This window comes from Ascaphus truei, unplaced genomic scaffold (assembly GCF_040206685.1).
Source record: "Ascaphus truei isolate aAscTru1 unplaced genomic scaffold, aAscTru1.hap1 HAP1_SCAFFOLD_1291, whole genome shotgun sequence".
In the NCBI taxonomy this organism is placed as follows: domain Eukaryota; kingdom Metazoa; phylum Chordata; class Amphibia; order Anura; family Ascaphidae; genus Ascaphus; species Ascaphus truei.
The window spans coordinates 1-13,078 of NW_027454167.1; the positions used below are offsets into that span (position 1 = coordinate 1).

At 41.4% G+C, this 13,078-nt stretch overlaps 1 protein-coding gene across 1 annotated transcript in view; it reads right to left on the reverse strand.

The window, feature by feature from the left end:
* Positions 1–5,127: 5,127 nt before the first annotated feature.
* LOC142475622 (collagen alpha-1(V) chain-like) overlaps positions 5,128–13,078 on the reverse strand; it is a gene marked incomplete at its 3' end in the record, with an annotated part of 90,725 nt that continues 82,774 nt past the window's right edge. Inside the window, exons 19-22 of the mRNA XM_075581392.1 lie at positions 12,298–12,351; positions 12,158–12,202; positions 5,256–5,309; positions 5,128–5,172 (exon numbers count right to left, since the gene is read on the reverse strand). Coding sequence (XP_075437507.1) covers positions 5,128–5,172; positions 5,256–5,309; positions 12,158–12,202; positions 12,298–12,351 — 198 coding nt within the window. The remainder of the gene's footprint in view (positions 5,173–5,255; positions 5,310–12,157; positions 12,203–12,297; positions 12,352–13,078) is intronic.

Sequence of the window (13,078 nt, forward strand, 5' to 3'; positions counted from 1 at the left end):
AGACAGAGGTCATTACACTCTGCTCATATTACTCGACCTCTCTGCAGCATTTGACACCGTGGACCACCCTCTTCTCCTTCATATTCTCCATACTCTTGGTATTCGGAACAAAGCTTTATCCTGGATCTCATCCTACCTCTCCCATCGTACTTTCAGTCTCTCTTCTGCTAACATCTCCTCCTCTATTGATCTCTCTGTGGGGTACCCCAGGGCTCTGTCCTGGGACCTCTTCTCTTTTCTCTGTACACACTCTCTCTAGGTGACCTAATAACATCTTTTGGGTTTAAATATCACCTCTATGCTGACGACACACAAATATACTTTTCAACACCTGACCTTACACCTGCTGTACAGACCAAAGTTTCTGAATGTCTCTCTGCTATATCATCCTGGATGGCCCTCCCCCGCCTTAAACTCAACATGGCTAAAACAGAGCTCCTCATACTTCCTCCCAAACCTGGCCCTACTACCTCCTTCCACATTACTGTTGGAACTACGATCATCCACCCAGTAGCCCAAGCACGCTGCCTAGGGGTCACACTCGACTCCTCTCTCACATTCGCCCCTCACATTCAAAACATTTCTAAAACTTGTCGCTTTTTCCTCCCCAATATAACAAAGATTCGCCCTTTCCTCTGTTGCTCGACTGCTAAAACTCTGACTCAGGCCCTCATTCTCTCCCGTCTTGATTACTGTAACCTCCTGCTGTCTGGGCTTCCTGCCTCTCACCTGTCTCCCCTGCAATCTATCCTAAATGCTGCTGCCAGAATCACTGTACTCTTTCCTAAATCTGTCTCAGCATCTCCCCTCCTGAAATCCCTCTCCTGGCTTCCGATCAAATCCCGCATCTCACACTCCATTCTTCTCCTCACTTTTAAAGCTTTACACTCTTCTGCTCCTCCTTACATCTCAGCCCTAATTTCTCGTTATGCACCATCCCGACTCTTGCGTTCTGCTCAAGGATGTCTTCTTTCTACCCCCTTTGTATCTAAAGCTCTCTCCCGCCTTAAACCTTTCTCACTGACTGCCCCACACCTCTGGAATGCCCTTCCCCTCAGTACCCGACTAGCACCCTCTCTATCCACCTTTAAGACCCACCTTAAGACACACTTGCTTAAAGAAGCATGTGAATAGCACTGTGGATAATCCTGGACACATGATACATAAAGCTTGGCCCCCTGCAGACGCACTTACCAGAACTCCCTCCTACTGTCTCTGTACGTTCTCCCTACCTACCAATTAGACTGTAAGCTCCTCGGGGCTCCTCTTCCTTAATGTTATGTTTGTCTAAAGCACTTATTCCCATGACTTTTATTTATATTATCTGTTATTTATTCGATTACCACGTGTATTACTACTGTGAAGCGCTATGTACATTAATGGCGCTATATAAATAAAGACATACAATACAATACAATATATGTGTGTGTGTGTGTGTGTGTGTATATATATACACTGTATAAACACATATATATGTGTGTGTGTGTATATATATACACTGTATAAACACATATATATGTGTGTGTGTGTGTATATATACTGTATAAACACATATATGTGTGTGTGTGTGTGTATATATACTGTATAAACACATATATATGTGTGTGTGTGTGTGTGTATATATACTGTATAAACACATATATATGTGTGTGTGTGTGTGTGTGTGTGTATATATACGGTATAAACACATACATATGTGTGTATAAGCGGTGTACAGGACATGCCACGCAGCGTGTAACTGCCGGGACCAGCGTACGTTTCTGTATTTAATAATACTATAAATCCTACTAAAATTACATTTCATTAGGAATTATTAATATTAGGAATACAAATAAAAACAATATATACCATTTTTTTTTAGTAATACATGTGTACTACCTCCCTGGCAGTCAGTGTATATACAGTGAGTATTATTACCTCCCTGGCAGTCAGTGTATATACAGTGAGTATTATTACCTCCCTGGCAGTTAGTGTATATACATTGAGTATTATTACCTCCTTGGCAGTGCAGTATACTGTATATACAGTGAGTATTATTACCTCCCTGGCAGTCAGTGTATATACAGTGAGTATTATTACCTCCCTGGCAGTCAGTGTATATACAGTGAGTATTATTACCTCCCTGGCAGTGCAGTATACTGTATATACATTGAGTATTATTACCTCCCTGGCAGTCAGTGTATATACAGTGAGTATTATTACCTCCCTGGCAGTCAGTGTATATACAGTGAGTATTATTACCTCCCTGGCAGTGCAGTATACTGTATATACATTGAGTATTATTACCTCCCTGGCAGTGCAGTATACTGTATATACATTGAGTATTATTACCTCCCTGGCAGTGCAGTATACTGTATATACATTGAGTATTATTACCTCCCTGGCCGTGCAGTATACTGTATATACATTGAGTATTATTACCTCCCTGGCAGTCAGTGTATATACAGTGAGTATTATTACCTCCCTGGCAGTCAGTGTATATACAGTGAGTATTATTACCTCCATGGCAGTGCAGTATACTGTATATACATTGAGTATTATTACCTCCCTGGCAGTGCAGTATACTGTATATACATTGAGTATTATTACCTCCCTGGCAGTGCAGTATACTGTATATACATTGAGTATTATTACCTCCCTGGCAGTGCAGTATACTGTATATACATTGAGTATTATTACCTCCTTGGCCGTGCAGTATACTGTATATACATTGAGTATTATTACCTCCTTGGCCGTGCAGTATACTGTATATACATTGAGTATTATTACCTCCCTGGCAGTGCAGTATACTGTATATACATTGAGTATTATTACCTCCTTGGCCGTGCAGTATACTGTATATACATTGAGTATTATTACCTCCCTGGCAGTCAGTGTATATACAGTGAGTATTATTACCTCCCTGGCAGTCAGTGTATATACAGTGAGTATTATTACCTCCCTGGCAGTGCAGTATACTGTATATACATTGAGTATTATTACCTCCCTGGCAGTGCAGTATACTGTATATACATTGAGTATTATTACCTCCCTGGCAGTGCAGTATACTGTATATACATTGAGTATTATTACCTCCCTGGCAGTGCAGTATACTGTATATACATTGAGTATTATTACCTCCTTGGCCGTGCAGTATACTGTATATACATTGAGTATTATTACCTCCCTGGCAGTGCAGTATACTGTATATACATTGAGTATTATTACCTCCTTGGCCGTGCAGTATACTGTATATACATTGAGTATTATTACCTCCCTGGCAGTGCAGTATACTGTATATACATTGAGTATTATTACCTCCCTGGCAGTGCAGTATACTGTATATACATTGAGTATTATTACCTCCCTGGCAGTGCAGTATACTGTATATACATTGAGTATTATTACCTCCCTGGCAGTGCAGTATACTGTATATACATTGAGTATTATTACCTCCCTGGCAGTCAGTGTATATACATTGAGTATTATTACCTCTCTGGCAGTCAGTGTATATACATTGAGTATTATTACCTCCTTGGCCGTGCAGTATACTGTATATACATTGAGTATTATTACCTCCTTGGCAGTGCAGTATACTGTATATACATTGAGTATTATTACCTCCCTGGCAGTCAGTGTATATACAGTGAGTATTATTACCTCCCTGGCAGTCAGTGTATATACAGTGAGTATTATTACCTCCCTGGCAGTGCAGTATACTGTATATACATTGAGTATTATTACCTCCCTGGCAGTGCAGTATACTGTATATACATTGAGTATTATTACCTCCCTGGCAGTGCAGTATACTGTATATACATTGAGTATTATTACCTCCCTGGCAGTGCAGTATACTGTATATACATTGAGTATTATTACCTCCTTGGCCGTGCAGTATACTGTATATACATTGAGTATTATTACCTCCTTGGCCGTGCAGTATACTGTATATACATTGAGTATTATTACCTCCCTGGCAGTGCAGTATACTGTATATACATTGAGTATTATTACCTCCCTGGCAGTGCAGTATACTGTATATACATTGAGTATTATTACCTCCCTGGCAGTGCAGTATACTGTATATACATTGAGTATTATTACCTCCTTGGCAGTGCAGTATACTGTATATACATTGAGTATTATTACCTCCCTGGCAGTCAGTGTATATACAGTGAGTATTATTACCTCCCTGGCAGTCAGTGTATATACAGTGAGTATTATTACCTCCCTGGCAGTGCAGTATACTGTATATACATTGAGTATTATTACCTCCCTGGCAGTGCAGTATACTGTATATACATTGAGTATTATTACCTCCCTGGCAGTGCAGTATACTGTATATACATTGAGTATTATTACCTCCTTGGCCGTGCAGTATACTGTATATACATTGAGTATTATTACCTCCTTGGCCGTGCAGTATACTGTATATACATTGAGTATTATTACCTCCCTGGCAGTGCAGTATACTGTATATACATTGAGTATTATTACCTCCCTGGCAGTGCAGTATACTGTATATACATTGAGTATTATTACCTCCCTGGCAGTGCAGTATACTGTATATACATTGAGTATTATTACCTCTCTGGCAGTCAGTGTATATACATTGAGTATTATTACCTCCTTGGCCGTGCAGTATACTGTATATACATTGAGTATTATTACCTCCTTGGCAGTGCAGTATACTGTATATACATTGAGTATTATTACCTCCCTGGCAGTCAGTGTATATACATTGAGTATTATTACCTCCCTGGCAGTCAGTGTATATACATTGAGTATTATTACCTCTCTGGCAGTCAGTGTATATACATTGAGTATTATTACCTCCTTGGCCGTGCAGTATACTGTATATACATTGAGTATTATTACCTCCTTGGCCGTGCAGTATACTGTATATACATTGAGTATTATTACCTCCTTGGCAGTGCAGTGTATATACATTGAGTATTATTACCTCCTTGGCAGTGCAGTGTATATACATTGAGTATTATTACCTCTCTGGCAGTCAGTGTATATACATTGAGTATTATTACCTCCTTGGCAGTGCAGTATACTGTATATACATTGAGTATTATTACCTCCCTGGCAGTGCAGTATACTGTATATACATTGAGTATATATAGGAGTATATTCTCTTACCAGGTTGCCCTTCGGTCCCATGTGTCCGTCCATGCCTCTCACACCCTGCAGAGATACAGAGGGAGGTGTTAGAGGGGTGAGTGCTGCACACACTGACACACAGTACTGAGCACACGCGGGATACTCACATGTGGTCCAGAAATCCCGGGGGGGCCTTTAGGGCCAAGCAGCCCTCTGACTCCCTAAAGACGAGGAAGAGAGTCAAATCATTACATACACTGTGTGCATATAGAAGTACAGAATATATGCCCTCTGACTCCCTAAAGACGAGGAAGAGAGTCAAATCATTACATACACTGTGTGCATATAGAAGTATAGAATATATGGCCTCTGACTCCCTAAAGACGAGGAAGAGAGTCAAATCATTACATACACTGTGTGCATATAGAAGTACAGAATATATGGCCTCTGACTCCCTAAAGACGAGGAAGAGAGTCAAATCATTACATACACTGTGTGCATATAGAAGTACAGAATATATGCCCTCTGACTCCCTAAAGACGAGGAAGAGAGTCAAATCATTACATACACTGTGTGCATATAGAAGTACAGAATATATGCCCTCTGACTCCCTAAAGGAGGGGAAGAGTTACCTACTTTTCTTTTATATACTTATGTGTGTATATATATTCTGTGCACATATTTGTAAGTCACTAATTATACTGTACAAATGTACTGTATGTACATATTTATACACACGTGCACATGATATGTACACGTACGTACCTGCTGTACCTGCGTATGTACATATTTATACACACGTGCACATGATATGTACACATACGTACCTGCTGTACCTGCGTATGTACATATTAATACACACGTGCACATGATATGTATACGTACGTACCTGCTATGTACATATTTATACACACGTGCACATGATATGTACACATACGTACCTGCTGTACCTGCGTATGTACATATTAATACACACGTGCACATGATATGTATACGTACGTACCTGCTGTACCTGCGTATGTACATATTTATACACACGTGCACATGATATGTATACATACGTACCTGCTGTACCTGCGTATGTACATATTTATACACACGTGCACATGATATGTACACGTACGTACCTGCTGTACCTGCATATGTACATATTTATACACACGTGCACATGATATGTACACGTACGTACCTGCTGTACCTGCGTATGTACATATTTATACACACGTGCACATGATATGTACACGTACGTACCTGCTGTACCTGCGTATGTACATATTTATACACACGTGCACATGATATGTACACGTACGTACCTGCTGTACCTGCGTATGTACATATTTATACACACGTGCACATGATATGTACACGTACGTACCTGCTGTACCTGCATATGTACATATTAATACACACGTGCACATGATATGTATACATACGTACCTGCTGTACCTGCGTATGTACATATTTATACACACGTGCACATGATATGTACACGTACGTACCTGCTATGTACATATTTATACACACGTGCACATGATATGTACACATACGTACCTGCTGTACCTGCGTATGTACATATTAATACACACGTGCACATGATATGTATACGTACGTACCTGCTGTACCTGCGTATGTACATATTTATACACACGTGCACATGATATGTACACGTACGTACCTGCTGTACCTGCGTATGTACATATTTATACACACGTGCACATGATATGTACACGTACGTACCTGCTGTACCTGCGTATGTACATATTTATACACACGTGCACATGATATGTATACGTACGTACCTGCTGTACCTGCGTATGTACATATTTATACACACGTGCACATGATATGTATACGTACGTACCTGCTGTACCTGCGTATGTACACATGATATGTACACGTACGTACCTGCTGTACCTGCGTATGTACATATTTATACACACGTGCACATGATATGTATACATACGTACCTGCTGTACCTGCGTATGTACATATTTATACACACGTGCACATGATATGTATACGTACGTACCTGCTGTACCTGCGTATGTACATATTTATACACACGTGTACATGATATGTACACGTACGTACCTGCTGTACCTGCGTATGTACATATTTATACACACGTGCACATGATATGTACACGTACGTACCTGCTGTACCTGCGTATGTACATATTTATACACACGTGCACATGATATGTATACGTACGTACCTGCTGTACCTGCGTATGTACACATGATATGTACACATACGTACCTGCTGTACCTGCGTATGTACATATTTATACACACGTGCACATGATATGTACACGTACGTACCTGCTGTACCTGCGTATGTACATATTTATACACACGTGCACATGATATGTACACGTACGTACCTGCTGTACCTGCGTATGTACATATTTATACACACGTGCACATGATATGTACACGTACGTACCTGCTGTACCTGCGTATGTACATATTTATACACACGTGCACATGATATGTATACGTACGTACCTGCTGTACCTGCGTATGTACATATTTATACACACGTGCACATGATATGTACACGTACGTACCTGCTGTACCTGCGTATGTACATATTTATACACACGTGCACATGATATGTATACGTACGTACCTGCTGTACCTGCGTATGTACACATGATATGTACACGTACGTACCTGCTGTACCTGCGTATGTACATATTTATACACACGTGCACATGATATGTATACATACGTACCTGCTGTACCTGCGTATGTACATATTTATACACACGTGCACATGATATGTACACGTACGTACCTGCTGTACCTGCGTATGTACATATTTATACACACGTGCACATGATATGTACACGTACGTACCTGCTGTACCTGCGTATGTACATATTTATACACACGTGCACATGATATGTATACGTACGTACCTGCTGTACCTGCGTATGTACATATTTATACACACGTGTACATGATATGTATACGTACGTACCTGCTGTACCTGCGTATGTACATATTTATACACACGTGCACATGATATGTACACGTACGTACCTGCTGTACCTGCGTATGTACATATTTATACACACGTGCACATGATATGTATACATACGTACCTGCTGTACCTGCGTATGTACATATTTATACACACGTGCACATGATATGTACACGTACGTACCTGCTGTACCTGCGTATGTACATATTTATACACACGTGTACATGATATGTATACGTACGTACCTGCTGTACCTGCGTATGTACATATTTATACACACGTGCACATGATATGTATACGTACGTACCTGCTGTACCTGCGTATGTACACATGATATGTACACGTACGTACCTGCTGTACCTGCGTATGTACATATTTATACACACGTGCACATGATATGTATACGTACGTACCTGCTGTACCTGCGTATGTACACATGATATGTACACGTACGTACCTGCTGTACCTGCGTATGTACATATTTATACACACGTGCACATGATATGTACACGTACGTACCTGCTGTACCTGCGTATGTACATATTTATACACACGTGCACATGATATGTACACGTACGTACCTGCTGTACCTGCGTATGTACATATTTATACACACGTGCACATGATATGTATACGTACGTACCTGCTGTACCTGCGTATGTACACATGATATGTACACGTACGTACCTGCTGTACCTGCGTATGTACATATTTATACACACGTGCACATGATATGTATACGTACGTACCTGCTGTACCTGCGTATGTACATATTTATACACACGTGCACATGATATGTATACATACGTACCTGCTGTACCTGCGTATGTACATATTTATACACACGTGCACATGATATGTACACGTACGTACCTGCTGTACCTGCGTATGTACATATTTATACACACGTGCACATGATATGTACACGTACGTACCTGCTGTACCTGCGTATGTACATATTTATACACACGTGCACATGATATGTACACGTACGTACCTGCTGTACCTGCGTATGTACATATTTATACACACGTGCACATGATATGTACACGTACGTACCTGCTGTACCTGCGTATGTACATATTTATACACACGTGCACATGATATGTATACGTACGTACCTGCTGTACCTGCGTATGTACATATTTATACACACGTGCACATGATATGTACACGTACGTACCTGCTGTACCTGCGTATGTACATATTTATACACACGTGCACATGATATGTACACGTACGTACCTGCTGTACCTGCGTATGTACATATTTATACACACGTGTACATGATATGTACACGTACGTACCTGCTGTACCTGCGTATGTACATATTTATACACACGTGCACATGATATGTATACGTACGTACCTGCTGTACCTGCGTATGTACACATGATATGTACACGTACGTACCTGCTGTACCTGCGTATGTACATATTTATACACACGTGCACATGATATGTATACATACGTACCTGCTGTACCTGCGTATGTACATATTTATACACACGTGCACATGATATGTACACGTACGTACCTGCTGTACCTGCGTATGTACATATTTATACACACGTGCACATGATATGTACACGTACGTACCTGCTGTACCTGCGTATGTACATATTTATACACACGTGCACATGATATGTATACGTACGTACCTGCTGTACCTGCGTATGTACATATTTATACACACGTGTACATGATATGTATACGTACGTACCTGCTGTACCTGCGTATGTACATATTTATACACACGTGCACATGATATGTACACGTACGTACCTGCTGTACCTGCGTATGTACATATTTATACACACGTGCACATGATATGTATACATACGTACCTGCTGTACCTGCGTATGTACATATTTATACACACGTGCACATGATATGTACACGTACGTACCTGCTGTACCTGCGTATGTACATATTTATACACACGTGTACATGATATGTATACGTACGTACCTGCTGTACCTGCGTATGTACATATTTATACACACGTGCACATGATATGTATACGTACGTACCTGCTGTACCTGCGTATGTACACATGATATGTACACGTACGTACCTGCTGTACCTGCGTATGTACATATTTATACACACGTGCACATGATATGTATACGTACGTACCTGCTGTACCTGCGTATGTACACATGATATGTACACGTACGTACCTGCTGTACCTGCGTATGTACATATTTATACACACGTGCACATGATATGTACACGTACGTACCTGCTGTACCTGCGTATGTACATATTTATACACACGTGCACATGATATGTACACGTACGTACCTGCTGTACCTGCGTATGTACATATTTATACACACGTGCACATGATATGTATACGTACGTACCTGCTGTACCTGCGTATGTACACATGATATGTACACGTACGTACCTGCTGTACCTGCGTATGTACATATTTATACACACGTGCACATGATATGTATACGTACGTACCTGCTGTACCTGCGTATGTACATATTTATACACACGTGCACATGATATGTACACGTACGTACCTGCTGTACCTGCGTATGTACACATGATATGTACACGTACGTACCTGCTGTACCTGCGTATGTACATATTTATACACACGTGCACATGATATGTATACGTACGTACCTGCTGTACCTGCGTATGTACACATGATATGTACACGTACGTACCTGCTGTACCTGCGTATATGTACATATTTATACACACGTGCACATGATATGTATACGTACGTACCTGCTGTACCTGCGTATGTACATATTTATACACACGTGCACATGATATGTATACATACGTACCTGCTGTACCTGCGTATGTACATATTTATACACACGTGCACATGATATGTATACGTACGTACCTGCTGTACCTGCGTATGTACACATGATATGTACACGTACGTACCTGCTGTACCTGCGTATGTACATATTTATATACACGTGCACATGATATGTACACGTACGTACCTGCTGTACCTGCGTATGTACATATTTATATACACGTGCACATGATATGTATACGTACGTACCTGCTGTACCTGCGTATGTACATATTTATACACACGTGCACATGATATGTATACATACGTACCTGCTGTACCTGCGTATGTACATATTTATACACACGTGCACATGATATGTATACGTACGTACCTGCTGTACCTGCGTATGTACATATTTATACACACGTGTACATGATATGTACACGTACGTACCTGCTGTACCTGCGTATGTACATATTTATACACACGTGCACATGATATGTACACGTACGTACCTGCTGTACCTGCGTATGTACATATTTATACACACGTGCACATGATATGTATACGTACGTACCTGCTGTACCTGCGTATGTACATATTTATACACACGTGCACATGATATGTATACGTACGTACCTGCTGTACCTGCGTATGTACACATGATATGTACACGTACGTACCTGCTGTACCTGCGTATGTACATATTTATACACACGTGCACATGATATGTATACATACGTACCTGCTGTACCTGCGTATGTACATATTTATACACACGTGCACATGATATGTACACGTACCTGCGTATGTTAATGTTATAATTGTGTTGTAATGTTCTTGCGTATTACCCACAATACCCCACTGCGGGATACATTTGTATCTTACAAATAAATACAAATAACGGGGTTTTTATACAGCAAATACACAGTGTGTACACGCGCACGTCCATACAATGTACACACGTTAGTGTATGTAACACGCGCACGTCCATACAATGTACACACGCTAGTGTATATAACACGCGCACGTCCATACAATGTACCCACGTTAGTGTATGTAACACGCACACGTCCATACAATGTACACACGTTAGTGTATGTAACACGCGCACGTCCATACAATGTACACACGTTAGTGTATGTAACACGCGCACGTCCATACAATGTACCCACGTTAGTGTATGTAACACGCATGGTTCTATACCCAGTCTATCTAATCTAACTGCACACGTGTAACCGCCTACCACGTGACTGTTATATGCAGGTTGTGGGGGTAATACAAAGATATAAGGGGTTTCCTTACCGGCTCACCAGGGAGTCCGCGGGGTCCCACGTCTCCATCTCCTCCCTGCCAAATAAATAGGGGGCGAGGGGTTATTTATCTGAGGAAGGGAACTTCTGGAGCTTCTCAGCCTGGGGTCCTCTGTCCGTGCAATTACTCACCCTCTCTCCGTCTTCTCCTGGACCTCCAAGGGGACCCTGAGCTCCAGAATCGCCCTGTGGGGAAAGAGTCCGTCAGAAACTCCCCCTCCTATATACTGTATCAGAGAGGGGAACCGACCTGGACGTCCCGGGTGGGAACAGAGAATAGTGCAGTCTATAACACCGCCCCTTATATAAGAGTGACCTAGAACCCCTAGTGAGCTGAGATTGGTGCAGTCTATAACACTGCCCCTTATATAAGAGTGACCTAGAACCCCTAGTGAGCTGAGATTGGTGCAGTCTATAACACTGCCCCTTATATAAGAGTGACCTAGAACCCCTAGTGAGCTGAGACTGGTGCAGTCTATAACACCTTCCCTTATAGAAGAGAGACCTAGAACCCCTGGTGAGCTGAGACTGGTACAGTCTATAAAACCGCCCCTTATATAAGAGTGACCTAGAACCCCTAGTGAGCTGAGACTGGTGCAGTCTATAACACCGCCCCTTATATAAGAGAGACCTAGAACCCCTAGTGAGCTGAGACTGGTGCAGTCTATAACACCTTCCCTTATAGAAGAGTGACCTAGAACCCCTAGTGAGCTGAGACTGGTGCAGTCTATAACACCGCCCCTTATATAAGAGTGACCTAGAACCCCTAGTGAGCTGAGACTGGTGCAGTCTATAACACCGCCCCTTATATAAGAGAGACCTAGAACCCCTAGTGAGCTGAGACTGGTGCAGTCTATAACACCGCCCCTTATAGAAGAGAGACCTAGAACCCCTGGTGAGCTGAGACTGGTAC